Raw genomic sequence first — 17,813 nt, 5'->3', positions numbered from 1 at the left:
GAAAAAAGAAGCTCTATCAGCTAGGATGGTACGAGTGAGGTCGAACGAAGCATCACCTCAATGTCACGGATGCCTGACCCTAGAGCATTTGGAGAAGAGATAGTGCAGAAGACACTTTTTTGTTGGGATGCTGAAGATTAGCACTAGTTTTAGGTACAGGTTAGAACTAATAGTGCGAACAAAATAATATGATGATACACGAGTAGTTCAAGATTGTCGTGCTTTGATTACAAATGCCATCTACCTCAAAATCTATCAGATGGCATGCAGCATTTACCAGATTTTAAGCTAGCTGTCAGCCTCACACTTTTTTTGCATGATTTGGACTCAAAACCCCCCGAAGAAGAACAATTTCTTCCCTATCACAAGCAGAATAACTAGAATTCAGCTATGGCCTGACACGCCATAAAACAGAAACCCACTATGGGTCTTTCTAATAGAAAGAGGGAGATATGTATGGAGAAAAGGAGGGCTTTGGCAGCCAGTTAAGCGAGTCAATCCTCAACAGACAACTGCATCCCTTATAAAACAACAACACGTCTTTGCCCTTGTCAACAACGTCTCCCTCTACAGCCCAGGCTTGTGTGTGCCTTTTTCTTTCTGCAAAAAACGTCCCATCAGCACTCTCTAATGGGCAAGGTGTAGGAAGAGAGAAAAAGACAGAGATGAAGCAGAAAGAAGACACAGAGAGAGAGAGAGCGAGGTGGCAGTGGTGCTTTTGTGGCTGAGGAGCAGTGAGTAATGAGGCTGAGGCGCACCCTGTCATTGTCCCAGCAGCAGCCTGCAGCCACAGACACAGACACACACACACACAGACACACACACACACACACACATATAAACATAGATGGAAAAAAAAGCATCTAAAAACAAGACTTTGTCTGACATTCAGCATCTACACTGTGAAGTACCTGATGAAACTAAACAAAGTAGTTTAATTTCAAAATGTATTTAAGACCATTTGATCTTGTTTTGTTAGACGGATTCATAAGACGTGCTTATTTAAAACACTCCGTATGGTATCTCACGAATTCTATTCATCGTTTTCTCCGTCTCTGCTGCTGGGTGACTCTGGATTATTAAGATGTTGCATCACTTCTCCAAAGCATGAGTATAAGGTGAAGGTAAAAGTCCAAGTTCATGGATGCAGCAAACAACACCACGGGTGCAGAGCTGAATTCTGCTCTGCAAATATGTATGCAGATGCGCAATGTTTATGTCTGCCTTGAGAAACCTGCTTGGCAGTAGTACTGCAATGGCTCACATAACCAAGCAAGGCCCTTTTCATTGCAACGTGGTGTTGAAAGAGGCCATTAACACCAAATATCTTCCTGCAGCAAGCTAACATGCTAGCTCTGATCTACTTAAAACTGTCAACAGCAGATGCATTTACTTTGATATGTGTAAAGTTCATCTAGGGGATGTGGTGGAAGCACATACCGTTCATTCTTTGCTCATTTGCCAGAATGAAAAGAGACTGGACATTAAAAAGAAAACACGCATACACACACTCTCGCATTGCTTCCCTGGAGGTAGCGGAAAAGGCCAAAGATAGAGGTGACCCACAGGGATGTAGTACTAAAGGGGGAGTGGATGCAGGGGGGTGGTAATGATGCCAAGCCGAACAAATTGCAAAGCAAAGGGAGTGCGTTTTTAAATGTAGTACATGAAATTATCGTGGATGCAACACAGAGGGAAGATCAGAGAGGTTGGGATCCACTGGGAGCAATCTGCAACTCTCGGGACAAACATAAAGCTCGGCTACGGTGATGAGTTCATCTGTAATACAAAGTAAAATAGGACAAACATGTCTTCCAATACTCTGCTAAAAATTCAGTGTGCAGAATTCTAATGCCCAGAACATGGGATGCTACATATATGTTAACATAATGACAAAAACTTGACCAACCACTACACATTCCAGAGTTTTCCCTCCGTTTTTCCCCCAAACACAAATAAATATAATAATAATAGAAAGAATAATAAATGGAAAAGTGAAGGGAAAACATATGTGACCTGTTTCAGCCACAATTAAAACATGAAGCTGTTCTTTTGCAGCTTAATGACAAGAGCTCAACACAACTCACTCACTGAATTATACTCCATTAATTACATGACCGACATATACCAACACGTCGGTCTTCTACACAGACAGATACAGAAAGAGATCACATATCTGCTAATAATAAACAAAAGCACCAGAACCTTAAGAGATCTTACAAAATAAAATTAAAAAACCCCGCGCTCCAGACGCTTTTCTGAGGGCATGCACTTTAGTCTCTTGACTCCAAATACTGTTGTTTTATTAGGTCGAGCAAACAAGGAAAAAAAAACAACTTTCCATTAGAGGCAGAAAACTTTTGATTATCCTACAGGCAAGGATGAGCTGTAAATACTATTCTCCTGCCAATTAGTCATATGAATAGGTTTAGACCAGGTTCAGAAGAACTTCACTATAACAAGACTCTGAGGGTTTTTCTGAGTAAGCCGCACTGTATTTTGTACTGAATTTGCCACATGTAGCTAAAATCAGAGAGATGATTGCAGTCACACATTAAGGCATCTTGTGAAGGCACGGCTCAAAAAGAAGGAAGTAAGAGTCTTGTTAAGAGCGTGGCGATATTAACCTGTGAGCTAGTGCATCATCTACGCCCAGGCTCATAGGCTGATCTCTTAATCAGTGTCCAGAGAGTGCGCGAGTCCTCTTCTGAAGGCTGAAGCTCTGTCCATCCTGCCTGCCCGTCGCTACCGCCAGTCCCAGCCATGAATATGGAGCTGTTCTGTGGCTGGGAGCTTGCTTATGTTTTCTGTCTGATATCTAGGCCCCATTCCCATTTCAAAGGGAGGTCCACCCGGGGCCTTGACTTTTTGATCTGTCTGGCGACTGAGTCGACCACCTGCATGTGGGATCAGCTGCCAGCGAGAGCAGACAACCCCTCTGCTTCAAAATATACACACACGCACCCCCTTCGCCCTCCCTTCACTGCTTCATTGCCCTTCGCTGTGCCCCCTCCTTCCGTGAAGCTGCCAGGAGCCCCCAGTGGTCCTAACTGGGTCTGGAGCTGCATCCCATTCCCCCCCTGCCATCTCTTCTGACCAGGGCAAGTAAGATGTTTGAGATGCTCAGTATAGCAACAGGAAGGACCTTCATGCAGTGATAGGAACATTTTGTATTTATGAAAGGCCACAGTGTCAATGCAGCATGGAAACAACAAAGGCTTTATCAAAAGGTCTGTGGCCTTTGTAATCAGGGACAGTGAGGCGCACTGTGAGCTGTAAACCTCTCAATCCAGTAGGTGCTGAGCCCACATGTATACAACTCATTTAAAGCTTAGAGTAACTAAGCATGAGTAGATGACACAAGACTGCGTTTTCACTTGTGACACTTGTTATAAGCCCGTGACACAACCAATTAACAGCACCTATGTTCCTGCCACTGAGGGTAATTAGTTAGAGTTTCACAGTCAGAAAATGTAACAATTTATTTTCAAACAAAGCCACAGCTATTTGAGATGTGTGTCTTTCTGAATGTTTCCTACAATAAGTGATATTCACACAGTCTTTAAGTTAATTGGCTTTCTTGAACCATGACAGCTAGCTTAATGAGTGTCTAATTGTTTCTCAGCTGGGGTGATAGCACACCAGACCAGAAAGACACTTCAAGAAGAGGTGCGACTCTAAAAAGGAAACCCTTCATCTCATAGATCACAATAAATCCCTCCGTTGTTGCACCTACACACTCGGCTCTATCGGGGCCAAAGTTTTCGATGCTTATAATCAACTTAAAACTGCTGCTGTATTTATATATCTGGGAAAAAAATGTATCCGTGCATCCAATTAATCAAACATCTGCATTCAAACAGAAGAAAATATATATATATATATATATATATATATATATATATATATATATATATATATATATATATATATATATATATATATATATATATATATATATATATATATATATATATATATATATATATTTAAATACACAAACAAAAGCTGGAATATTCATCAACCTGCATGAGTATTTGTGTCCACCTCTGGTTTGTGTCACAAGTGATCCGTGATCCTAACATGTACCAGAAACGGTTTCACTTCACTCATCTGTGTAAGCCTTTACACGCCACACTACTTCTTCTGCTACCCCAAACAAGTGGAGAATGACAAAGCAACCGACATCGAAAAACAAATACACTATTAATCAAAAAGTAAGAAAGGCGGTGGGTGGGGGTGGGGGTAATGAAATGAGTGAGGAAATTAGGAACAATTTCCAGAAAGGGGGGCATTTAACTAACCTTCATTTTTGCTCTGATTATAAATATATTATAAGCTTTTAAATTGAAATTAAAAAAAGCAAATTATTTTATCAAATAGTGACAAATAATAAAATAAAACTGTGTGTATGTTGTGGTGCTCCCGTCAAGCATAAAGGCAGGCAGTAGTCGAAGAGGTTTGCAGCCAGGCCCCACTTTGGAAAGCCCTCATAAATCCTGATTTGAGAGGGGCACTAACCAGAGGAGCTAAGGCATCAAGAGAGGAGGGAGGGGGGGGCTGAAGAGTAAGTGGGTGGCAGCATGCCTCTTAAAATGCTACGTCTGATTAAGTCTTCCCATTAGGTGACAGCTGAACTTTAACATTAATATGATAATATTGAAATAAGTGCATGTTATTTACTTCAGCACCAGCAGGGGTGGAGGGAAGAAGAGGAGGAGGAGGGAATGATGAATGATTTCTGGACAGCTCTGGGTGACATGCCAGGCGAAGTGACCCCCCCCCCCGCCCCGGCCCTCCTCTTGCCATAATCAGGCTTGACAAAATGGAGACATATGCAGAAATATTGGTTACAGTCGGCGTCACAGCCCTTCTCAGGCCTTTCCTCTCCAGTATCTGCCGCCCGCCCTGCGAGCCACCCTCCAAATTGTCTATGGGCACTGAAGCATCTATTTCAATTGGCACTTCCTTCCTGCCCCCAGGATTTTACATTTAGTCTGTGTCATTTACATATTACTCTTAATCAAAATCCACAGCGGGTGACAAGGAGAGGGGGAAAAAAAAAAAAAACAACAAGAGGGAGCAAGAAACAAAACCGTGGTGTCACGGTTCAGGGGTAAGCACACAGACACTTTATGAAATGGAGATGTGACAAGACATTACGGTGTGAGTGTGTGTGTGTAAGCACGCGCTTGTGTGTGTGTGTTAGGAAGCGGAGGCACCAGATAATGCAAGGCCTATTGAAATATTTGCGTTTGAATGCCTGTGCCTGTGTGGCTGCCTTGTGAGTGAACTAGCACGCCAGGGAGACAAAGAGTGCAAGATGGATATGGGTGGTAAGTGCATTTTGTGGAAAAAAATGAAAAGAAAAAATAAACAAAGGCAAAGAGAAGAAAAGAATGGAGACATGTACAGTGTGCACTTGTCTCTTCCAGCAGGATGCTGTACTGGGCTACTTGTTTCTCAGGCACACAGTACCACATTTAACCAAACAGCCACTCACAAAATTCTCAGCTATATAGTTCTGACTAATAAGAATGTGAGTAAAAGATCACAGATCCCTTACAAATGAGTTTAACCTGCTTTAAACATGGACAAAAGCACTTGCTAATAACCACAGGTGACTGACTGCACCAAGTTATCAACTATAATATTCACTTTTAAATCTGATAAAAGTCTTTATTCACAACCTCACAGCACTGTGAAAGCACTTTGCATACAAAGAGGTGCAGAAACAGTGTTCCTACCTGCCTCTTACCTTCTCAGCATGCCGGTAAGGATGCGGGAACTCTTGCCCAGGTTGGCGTCTGTTTCTCTCAGCTGGAGTTGTAGGGGAGACAGAACCAGTGAAGGACAGGGTTAGTTTGAATTCTGAACAAACAATTGAGCAATTTCACTTTATCTATAAACAAAGTAAAGCTATTTTACATTGTGAAGCACACACCAGGAAATAGTCCTGATGTGTTTGCACAGCTGGAAATATGTTTATGGGTTTAGGCAATGGTGGGTGGTGGCAGCGCACATGATGACCACTCGCTACTGTTAAATGCACTGCAGTATTAGCTGCACATGTTGTGAAATCTGACATCGAGGTGGACTTTGTACTAGGAATTTGTTGCAAATTTGCAAGTTAAAGGCGTATGTATCATAAGAACTGACTTTCACACACGACGCTGTCGGCCGGAGCTTAACATATAATATGTGGATACTATTTCATCCACACTTGAAAACAAAAAAAGAAGCATGTAACGAGTATAAATAAGTACCACAGCAATAATGTCATTTGATTATTACAGTATTGTTGTGCAAGGTGCTATTGCACTGTACTACTGGCCTTAAGGCAAAGTGCAGAAAGACATCTCTACAGGTTGACACACTTTTCACTAAAGTTTGTTGCGACCCGGAGAGATGAATGGGAGATCCTTTGATTAGACGCTTGCCTTCTTACCTTAAAGGTACCGGCTTACCTGTCAAGAGACCACCCTCGGCAAAACCCCCCACTTTTAGACAAAACCAGTGGGGGGAAAAAAATACACCACAATTTCAGAGCTGCTTTAAAAGCAACTTATTTACCAAAGCATGAACAGCTAGGCTACACATAAGATCAATGTTTACTTCATTTGATGCATCTCTATGTGTATAAACTAGCAACATTGTGAGCTGTTCAATGACAGAAAACTTTTGAAAAAACCTTCATAACCTTAGTAGGACATGCCACTTGATGGTCTTATATTCATCTTACTGCAGAGCTAGATGAATATAAGGAAATGGAGTGAAAGATGCCTTTACTTTTAAAGTAGATAGCAAGCAGTGGGAGTCCTTGAAGGCACCCTTGAAATGATGATCATGGCTATTGAGGACTAATTGCCCTGGATATTTCCCTTTTCTTGCTCCATTTTTTTCCCTTTTTCTTCCTCTCTGCCTTTTTTCCCTTCAGGGGTCATAGGAATGTTTTCAAGCTACTCTCTTGTCAGGCGTAGGGACTTTTCACAGGGAGGAGGATTTGGCAAAGATGTTGCCAGCAAAGTGTGAGTGTGAAAGTGAAAAAAATGCTGACACTGCACTGAGTGAGCTGCCACTAACATCTACCTGTAGTCGCATTTCTCGAGGATGACGGGGGAGCACGGGGAATAGTGATTGCAGAGAGTTTCTCTAAACAGTCAGCAGGGAGTGATTTATCTTCGTCTTTCTCTGAGATAATAACTGCTTTCCCAATAAAGTCACCCCTTCTCTGTATGTTTTCATCAGTGCATCACACTATATTCTATTTGTTTTTAATTCTTCAGTTTCACATCTTTTCTACCAAAACTCCCCTTTCCTCTACAACGATCGGAGCCACACTCTCTTTTTTTCATGTTTGTTCTGGCTCATCCTGCAGTCATCGCTCTTCCCTGCAATTCATCCTCCCTTCCCAGCCCTGCTTTACTGCTCCTTTCTTCCTCTTCTTCCATCTTTCCTTCTTACCCTCTGGCAGCCTGGGCTGGTGTGATGCAGGCTGCCAGAGCCAAAGATACATGTGGTACAGGGTGGGAGGTGGGGGACCTGGGGTTTGGGCCCTCTGGCAAAGACAACAAGTCCAGCAGTTGCCTGATGTCTGCTTCTACCCACAGATCTGTCCCCTAGACACTTCGCACTTTCTCCCAAAATACATCTCTCTCTGAATCATTCCTTCTTTCCTTTTCCACCTCTCTCCCTCTCCCTCCACAGCCTCTCACCAAATCGTACGCCTTCCTCCATAACCTGAAATGGAAACCCACTGAAGTTTTAGAGTAGTCGAGTGTCTAAAATTAATCGTGGCTGCCTATAAAGAGAGAGTGAGAAGACCTTGTTCCTTGAAACTCATATTTTTTTCCAGCACTAAAGTAGAACAATTTTTAAAGACACCTTTAGCCAGCTTCGAGGATTAAAATGCATACACGTGTCGTTACTATTAACACAAATTAAAGCTAATTTGCATACAAAATTCTAAACAAACTATGATCCATATCATTTAAAGTTTAAATAGAGGGGCATTAAGGGAAATAAAAGGTAAGGTTTCAGCCTCAAGGATGAAAAATCCAAACTGAACATTTAATTCCTTTTAGAGCATTAAAGTTTGTTAGCTCACCGAGTACGACCATTCATTTGTCTGCATAATTAATCCTCCTCAGGTTAAATAAACTGTGCTTTCAAATGACTCAGTCCATATTGTCAAAGTGCATGACTTTATTTCATTTATTTTCAGTTAATTAATAAATAACTGTTGAAACTGAAGTTACAGCTTGCTGTGATAACTCTGCACAGTCGTAATCAAAGTGTTAAAAGAACCAGGTTTTACTTTTAAGGCTGTCTAATACTTTTACTTTATTTTCTCAAATTCCTACACTCATTCCTGCTCTTGTATTATGCATTTAAAAGACATGAATTACCATGTTTAGGCAACAACCATTAAAAAATGCCCCCCTGCTACGTTTCACACCCTGAGGTAGCCTTGAGATTGGTTAAAAGAAATTCTTCAACCCGTTCAAGTGGTTCTGAGTCGGCAGCGTACTGCTCTGACCCTGTGTTGAAGCGTTCTATTGACTTCTATTTGTACCATAAAAGCAAAACAAAAGGCCACACCTCCTGCCGAGCGCTGGGGCTTGTGTAAATTTTGTGTTTGTATGTTTGTGGGTTTATTCATTGCCGAAACAATTTCAAATTCCATCTCTTTAATGCAAAAAGAGCTGCTAACCGTCCCATCTATCCTCGTGTCTTTACATCTCGGTTTCTTTTTACTTAACTTTTGCCCCACAAACTGCCTTTAAAGGCTCAGTGTGTGTGTGTGTGTGTGTGTGTGTGTGTGTGTGTGTGTGTGTGTGTGTGTGTGTGTGTGTGTGTGCGTGCGCATTTGTGTACATATGGTGAGGTGGTTCAGCAGAGGAGACTCATGGGAAGAAGGGAGAGAGAGAGAGAGAGCAAAAGAAAGAGAGAGCAGGTACTCTCAGTAGACGCTGTGGACCGTTTTGAAAGGAGATGTTTGATTTCCTTTGAAATCTGCTGCGCGAGGCCCAATGCCATGTTGTGATCTTTAAGCATTCTGCGTTGAGGGGGCCAACAGGGCTAGGCCCCCTTCCTGTGTTTGGTCTTTTCTGTCTCTGCCTACCTGTCTGTTTGGCTGACTGTACGCAAGGAGGGGCAGCACTAAGGATTGGGAGGGCTCTCTGAGGAAAAGTTGGAAGGATGGAGCGAAACGGCAGAGGGGTGCAGGAAAAGTGCAGGAGGGTGGGCGAGGAAGGACGGCAGGTGGCAAAGTTAACCCCTTTTAAGTGAGAGGAAGCAAAGGGGGGAAGAAAGCCATATTTCAACATTTTATCCAATCCAATTTTAGTTATAAAACACTTTTGAAAAACACAAGTTTGACAAAGTGCTGTACAATTCATCTTGAGGGGAACATATGGAGCTAGCAGCTCAGATATGTATGGTGGTGCTGATCAATTAAAGCAAATAATGAAATCTTAAAACGGATCTTAAAAGGAGCAAGAATGTGCTCACGTTTATGGGTTCTGGTTAAAAGATGAGCTGCAGCATTTTAGGTGCTTTGTTAAGGCCAACGTTGAGCACATTACAGTAGTCCAGACGCTTTGTGGTAAAAGCATAAATGAGACGCTTAAAATGAAATTTTAAAAGATAAAGTGGATTTCATCCTGTATAAAAGCCTCAAATGATTAAAAACTACTTTTAATAACAGCTTATCTAGTCTGGTTTATTTATTTTTAGCTAGTTTTATTTATTTATAGAGTGCCAAATCACAACAACAGTCTCCTCAAGGCGCTTTATATTGTAAGGTAGATTTTTTTTTTAATTCATTTTTTAATTTTTTGACTGTTTTATCCTCTACACTTAGCTTTCTTTTATGCTTTTATATGCAATTCTTTTGCCTTCATGTGTTTTAATGCCATTCAACCTGCTAGCACGTTTTGGTACCTTGCCATAGCCCTCATCCTTCCCTGTTATTTCATCTTACCCTCTTGCATGTTAAGAACTTTGGTACACCACTGGTTTTTAAATGTGCTATATAAATAAAGTTTGTTGTTGTTGTTGTTTGTTGTAGATCCTACAATAATACATACAAAGAAAGACCTGACAATCATATGACCCTATGAGCAAACACTTCCCACTGGCAACAGTGGGAAGGAAAAAACTCCTTTTTAACAGGAAGGGAAGGGAGGAAAACTCCATCAGAACCAGGCTTACGGAGGGGCAGCCATCTGCCGCGACCGGTTGGGATGATAGAAGGAAGACCGGACAAAAGACATGCTGACACCAAAGTTAGTCAATGCTCATTTAACATGTGGCTGCAGGGCGCCCAGGTCTAAGAGAGGAGCAGCACACACACTACTGAATCTGAACGCAATTACCTCAATCTTACTTTCACTGAAATTTAAAAAATATAAGACCATCTATGCTTTGATATCTTTCAGACACTTCAGTTGTGTTTAAAGGAGCTGACGTCAGTAATAAAGCAAAAAACAAAAAACTGTGAGCTGACAGCAACACCTACTTGAATGCCAAACACAGCCGTCCATAAACGGGCACACTGAGCTCCTTCTCGTTATATAAATCTGCTGACTTAGTGCGTGCCGAGGAGGGTGTATCTCACAGTTGTGTGAGGCAGATTTCATTTGTGTGTTTACTTGAGAAGCCGTACAAAAGTGGCAAATGTTGGCCGTAACAGCTTACCGTTTCACGAACACTTGTTAGAACAGATGCGCGAGTGTGCGCAGGTGTCAGGTGTGCACTCACCCTTTCTCTAGCTCTCTGGATCTTCTCACGGTCACTGTGCAGGTTGCCAAGAATCTCCTGCCCCACTTGTTCTGCAAGAAAAGAGCATGCAGCATAAGGTGGCAGGTCCAAAAACTTCCGAATCATAAAACAAATGAACGATTAGGTGATTGCAAAAGGCTGGCTGCACTCATTTTGGCTGTAATCTCTTATTTGTCAATCATTCTCACCATTATGATTAATGTAGAAATAATTTGTTTTGTTTTTTCCACATGTGGACCTACTTGGGTGTGTGTAACATTTGTGCAGTGTGTACACAGACATTGCTGTCTAGGAGTATCAGACAGACAGACAGACAGACAGACAGACAGACAGAAGAATACTGCATCTGTGGGAAGTGTTGAACTTTCTTAAGATGCTGGAGTAAATAGACATGAAGTTCTAGACAACAACATCCCAGCATCCAGCCTGCCAGTGGGGTCCACTCTGCCAATGCAATATTCATTACTCCTTTCGGTTTTTTTTCTTTTTTTAAATGGCTCTCGTCAGTTGTAGATGTAAACACATTAACGCACAGTTATAAAACATCCCCGACAAGGCACCTGACAAGCTTGTCAGTGGTCACTGTCATTTTCCTGTCCCTTGGGTTGGGAATGAGAAAAGAAAGGCGGGGGGAAAGGAAAAAAAGATAAACCAAATAAGATGCCCCCCACCACCACCACCAGAAAAACCCACCGGTGCCATCAATGTAACCATACTGCTAGAGCATTAGTGTTTAAAAATAAGAGAGGCAGAGGATGAATCAGGAGAAAAAGGGAAAAAAAAAAAGAGTGAAGAATCTTTGCATGGATCAAAGACGGGCTTTCAAGCGCACCAAACAAATCCGGAATAAACAACACAGTTGCTGACTGTATTACACTACACAGGTGCCGCACACCAAAGGGCCCACGTGCTGAGCGCCTGTTTGGGGGGAGCAGTGCAAAAATGGGCTACATCTGGCAGCTAAACAAGAGGGGAGAGAAAGAGAGAGAGAGAGCGGCATAGAACGGAGATCAGGGAGACGCAGGAAAAAAAGAGAAAGCATTGTCAAATGAACGACATTCGTCTCCCGTTCATCCCATCCCTTTTACCCCCTTCGCACTGTAACTGACTCAAATGTGTCTCATCCTGCCTTCATTAATTTCTAATCTGGGACGAGACAGATTGAAGGATACCCAGATTAAACAGTGCAGTCAGACAGTCACATGTGACAAATAGGGCAGATTAAAAGACTGAGCGCAGGTATTAATAACCATAAAAATACAAGCCCTCCCCCGTCCCGAACGGAGAAGAACAAGGGATAAACAGGGAAGGAGTTGAAGCGGAAATCTTCTGTTAAAGAGACAAATAAGCACATCTATCCATCTCTGTCAGGGCTGTGGCTCTCTTTTTTTAAAATAAATGAGTGTGACAAGCGCTGCAGCAGCAGAGGGTTTCTTTTTTGATGGCAAGTGCATTATTGGAAAGGTTTGCAGTGTGTAAAAAGATGGATGAGGTAGAGGAAGAAAAGACCTCCTAAGACATTGTGCTCCAGGTACTTAAGCAATCGTTACAGACACTGTGCACGAAGGCGTGTTTTGTGATTATGGTTTGGACCTACAACCGAGTCTGTTGTAGGTGCATTTTCCATGCTGACTGTATACACTACTCACAAGTGAATGACCGTCCTTGACAAATCTAACAGCTGCTGAAGAAAAAAAAGGAAATCACAATACGAGTCTTGTTTAAGTTGCGTCCATTTTTGTAACCTTACTGGGAGGGAGCAAGAACGCACAACCTTGTCTTTCTATTTTTCTGTCATTACACAAGATGTTCCTCTATTAAAAGAAATCAATATGTTATTACAAGAAAATGACATTGAAGACACTGCATAAGCTCAATCGTGGCATTTTTGATGGATAGCCATGAGCACAGTTGCGTCAAATCATTTGCAGTCACCAGAATAGTATTTTGAGTTGGCTTGTTACGATTAACATTTCGTTCACTGACAGGTCTCTCTCCAGTCCTCCAAAAAAATTTCCCATCATTCCTTTATGACTTTCTTCCCCTACACTGACTTCAGTGGTATACACATCATTTCCCCAAAGGACGTATTGTGTTGATTGGCTCTCAAGCATCCACCCTTTCCTTACTCATTCTCTGGCATGCATCTACACTTGCATTCATCTAATTTCATTCCTGCTGACTAGTTCTGTGTAAATCTTCATTAGTTACTGGGAAAAAAACAACTTTAGGAAAAAAATAAGACTCCCATTTTGTGACCTGTACTGCATCTTCATCATATACTTTCACCCAAAACTATCGCTACTCGTGGAAAGAAATACAGCAAACTGGTCCCTCCTGTACTATTATCCAAGCTATAAACTCATGATGAAATTACCTTAAATTGCTTGGTAGTTTTTTCTGCCTTTTGCAATGTTGACATATTACATATTCAAGTTTGTATAGGAACTTTAACTGCATAAAATCTAAATAAACACACAATTTATGACCACGACAAATATGGAGGTTATGTAAAAAAACAAAACTGAAAAAAAAAGTACAGTTGATAAAAACAAAACCGAGAGGCAAAATAATTCACTGTTAATGCTCCTGATTTAATGCTCGTTAGTGTATAAAATATTCCCCTCCTGTTTAAACAGCTATTAACAATTTAAATAACCCTGGCCCAGAGGCCTTGCTCTGACTCTCTTGTTAAAGATCTCCGTCCCCCAAAGGTCCATTTAACAAGCCCATTATTCCATTACATTGCATTTACATCAGCACCAGAGAGCCTTAATTTAACTTGCTCCTGTAATGTAACTGTAGAAAATAATTAGTATCGAAAAGTTGAAGGCACAAATTAGATTGAGGGGAAAATAATGTCTGTGTTACGATTTTTTTTCTCCCTTAAATACACGGAAAGACTATTGACATAGCAGAGCCCTGCTGTATTTTATCACAACCTTTTGTTAAGAATTACATGGCAGTGGGGGGAAAAAAGCTATTTTACTGGGTAATTAGCTTTACTAGAGTATGAGGTGCAATGTAATGTAATCTATAAAGCTTGAACAAGCTGAACATAGCTGGAGTAAGATATTTTGTCAGCTCCAACTGTATTAAAAAAACCTCAACCAACCCGCATATATTGTTTCCACTAGACTTTACCACCAAGAAACAACATATTACAACACCATGAAAAACAACTCTGAAAGGACTGAAATTGGAAACGGATAATTGTATATAATGACATATTATACAAAGCAATGCTTTTTGATTGGTGTAGTCAAATTCTTACAGATAAAGAGGCACATTTATTTATAGCATATATGTATATATTAGGCAACCATTTGCAGGTTCACAGGTACAATTACCATCAGCTTTATGAAACATGCACAGTTTTGTCTGCAACACTAAGAAAATAAAAAACAAATGACAAAAGCCAAATAATGAAAATGAAATAATAGTGTCCAAGAAGCAAGCCAGGGAAGTCAACACTGAGGAAGGAGGAGGCCTGGGGTGAAATAACTTATTCAATTTGATAAGTAAAGAAAGACTCATAGATTATAAGCAAAAAAGTAAATGCCCACAGTCTCCAGCATCAGTGGGATAATACCAACTGTAAGTGATGGCATCCAGTAAGGATGGAAGCCATTTTTAATTACTGACATCATAAGAGAATCCCTTTTAGAATATGTTTATAAATATATTAAAACCTTCTCAGTTAGCATTTTGTTCTTTACTTGTAATTTGATACTTTTGTTTTGTTTTATATATTCAGCTGTAACTACGAGCATTTTTGTCTTGTAGTGTTTATCATTTTAATATTAGTAGTAGTAAATTTGTGTGTTCAGACTGGCTGAGACACTGAATTTGTTTGTAGAGTGCGAGCATAAAAAAAAATGAGAGATGAGATGAGTGATGCTGTTTGTGAATGAGGCCCACTGTTTCACCCTGCCTTAAAGTCATATGCAATATTAAACTTAATATATCTCTGAATGTTGGAAAGTTGGACAGATAACCAATTAAGCATTTTGATGATATCTTAGGCTTTAGGGAATTAGGTCAAACATTTTTGGCATTTCACAACAAACCGAAATAAAGAAGAATTGTCAGTTACTTGATGACAACAGAAAAAGTCTGCCTTACTTTATCTCACCATCTTGTGTTATGAAGAAAAAACAAACATTATATGTCTGTGTAAATAAAAATCATAAACTGCCCTTATCTGCACACATGGCTTAGGACAACACTGCTCAAACAACTAACAATTTGGATACAGTCCAAACCTCTATAGCCTTCAACTTTTTTCCAGTCCATGGACACATTTAATTGGAGCCATCATCTATTTCACACAGTGTGCTTCATAGCGTATACACTGTGTGAGGGCCCCTGTCTCTTTTTCGGTGGTGCATTTTTTTTATTTTATTTTTTTGCTTGCTCTCTTTCTCCCCTGAGCCAAAAGGGGACAAGACCTGACAGTGGTGTGCTCTGAGGCTCTGAGGCTCAGCACAGCTCCTTTTCATTAAGCAGTTGAGACCACTTTTTGAAGGTTACCACACACACTCATATCCAGACACAATCCATACACTCCAACAAACCCATGGAAACCTATGGGAGGGCTGAGGGGGAAGTAAGGAGGGGCCTAAAAAAATGTAAGACCATGCATTTTCTCTCTCTCAAACTCCATCAGTCACACAAACACACTTTCACACACACAGTGCGGCAGTCAACTTGTATGCCTGTGACTCCCAGGTGAATAAAGTTACCTGTCTTTGTACACTTTCAGAGGAGCTTTTTTTTAAGGACTTTTCAAGTCTACAGCTGCCGGGTGACACACTTTCATCACCCCCATCAAAGTTGTACCCACAATGGGATGTATTTGTAATGCTGAGCCCACAGGCCATGAGGCTAGCGCCTTCGCACTGAGCGATAGCTCAAAATAAAGAGGTGCCAACTGCTAGGTCACAGGAGGGGCATGTAGCATCTGGGGGCTCAGTGATGTTATGACAGATTACTTATAATAATAATAAACTCTACTGAATGTTAACGAGGAACTTTCTTTATCGCAATAAGAGCAATTTATGACTTAACAAGAGTCAAAGACAGCTGTGGTGGTTCATTAGAAGAAGGAGGTCATCGTGTCTAAGTGACATTTTTGGGTTTTAACGTCAATATCTTTTAACAGCTTTGGGATAGTGAACTTACAGAGCATTAGATACTTAAAAATCTAAAACAAGGAATATTCTGGGTAGGGTGAAGCTGGACCATCCCAGTCTATCTTGACTTAGCCCATGCATCGGCCCTTCCCCTTGCATGTGTTTGAGTGGTGGTGGGCAGTCAGGGTGGATTTCTGGGGCCTTTCTTCACTCCGCCAGGCTCTGTTTTATTCATCGCCTGCGCCCTGACCCCGCAGAGCTCCTGTTCTGACAAATCACTTCTGATTAAGACAGATCTCTGTTAGTCAGCCACTCAACTTGGCTTATTCATCATTCTACAGAAAATATTCCTCTCTACTCCCCCGTCCCCCCCTCCTCCCAGCTCGTTTGCCTGTCCGTCAGACCGAAGCAAGGCACAAAAGAAATTTCCGCTGCTGTTTTAAATGGCTGATTATAGACAATTGGTGGATGGAGAGACGCAAGGCCGTCTTATGGGTGATAAGACGCAAGTTTAATGGGTATAAATGACCGGGCCTGTAGGAGAGCAGCTGGTAATAGAACCATTTGTTTAAGGCTGAACTGGGGTGGAGAGGACTGAAAGCTACATTTTCTTTCCATTTGAGCTTCCCCCTCCTCTTTTCCCTTCACCTCAGCCTCAAAGTCAAATTCTCAGATCGCCAGATTTACATTTTTTTTTTTTTTTAAAACAGCAAAAGTCCCCTTCACCCTGATTCAATGAAAATTGATGAGTCTTGGAAAAGAACAGCTTGTTTTACATTTATGAAATTACCCATACCTACACGTCCCTGTGGACGCAGCTGCAGAATGTTTGACCAGTCACATATTACGTTTCTTTAGTAACAATAGAATCTGAATATTTACTGTAAGTGTAATTAACAATACAGTTAGAGCATTCATATGCAAAGTTCTACAATAACAAACAACAGCACACTGCTGCGCCAAGGCATCTAGACAGCCACAAAGCTATTGTGTTTTAAATGTATAACAAACCAGATTAAATTAACCTGAACGACAACCCTGCTGGTGGCAAAGGGCTGAGAAGCGGGAGGAGTGAGTGGAGTATGAGGGTTCCTACAAGCAATTTGCCTGGACTTAATCAACCAGTCTCACTGAACCATCCAAATGAAAACTAATGGACTTGGGTGCTTGCTGTGATTGCCCCACATGCAACAATGTGTAGGCAGGAGCAGCGCTTTCTGAGGTCTTCAATTAAAAAACTGGGAATTTCTACAGACGGCTGGTCAGCCGGTACACCTATTCCACCACAACTCATATCCTGATTGGTCAATTGTGAAGCTCAAACAGAGCTGACTTATTAATTCTATTTCCATCACTGAGAAAGGGGTTTTTTATGTGTTGATTAAACTTGGTCAAAATTGTAAAAAATGTATGAAGTATAGAATTAAAAACTCATACCCGAACAAGCTAATTTGTGTATGCATTATTCATAGCACTGACATTTGTGTCACACAATTGTGGTGGCCGCACTGCAACTATAATTTAAAAAAAAATAGTACATGGAAAAACAAACAAATACTACTACTATATTAAACTTTATTCAGCAACAGTCGAGCTAAATAATAAATACAGAGTTTAAGTGCTACTATTTAAATAATTAGATTTTATAATGAGCTAAGTAGCTGTATACATGAAGGCACAGCAGCATATAAGCACTATAATACCATTATGACCATGTCTAGTCAGGGCTAAAGTAAATAAAAACGCTAGTGCAGGACAAAATCAATATAAGCGCATTCTGTTGGATTTGGAAGACAAATACACCGAGTTCATCTGAGCTCTACAGCGATGCCAAAACTGCATGAAGGGGGAATACGACTTATTAGTTGGTCCTAATCAAATACAACATCTTAT

The 17,813-nt window shown here is 41.0% G+C and overlaps 1 protein-coding gene across 2 annotated transcripts in view; it reads right to left on the bottom strand.

Moving 5' to 3' along the window:
- The window catches only part of vti1a (vesicle transport through interaction with t-SNAREs 1A), a 118,391-nt gene that overhangs the window by 28,789 nt on the left and 71,789 nt on the right, over positions 1-17,813 (bottom strand). The window contains exons 6-7 of one of the 2 annotated variants that reach the window (XM_031749085.2): positions 10,765-10,835; positions 5,748-5,820 (exon numbers count right to left, since the gene is read on the bottom strand). In XM_031749085.2, coding sequence (XP_031604945.1) covers positions 5,755-5,820; positions 10,765-10,835 — 137 coding nt within the window. In that variant the 3' untranslated portion in view covers positions 5,748-5,754. The remainder of the gene's footprint in view (positions 1-5,747; positions 5,821-10,764; positions 10,836-17,813) is intronic. The other variant, XM_031749083.2, reaches the window with a different exon arrangement.

This window comes from Oreochromis aureus, linkage group 8 (assembly GCF_013358895.1).
Source record: "Oreochromis aureus strain Israel breed Guangdong linkage group 8, ZZ_aureus, whole genome shotgun sequence".
Lineage (NCBI taxonomy): Eukaryota > Metazoa > Chordata > Actinopteri > Cichliformes > Cichlidae > Oreochromis > Oreochromis aureus.
This window is presented reverse-complemented; position numbering and strand designations above follow the sequence as displayed.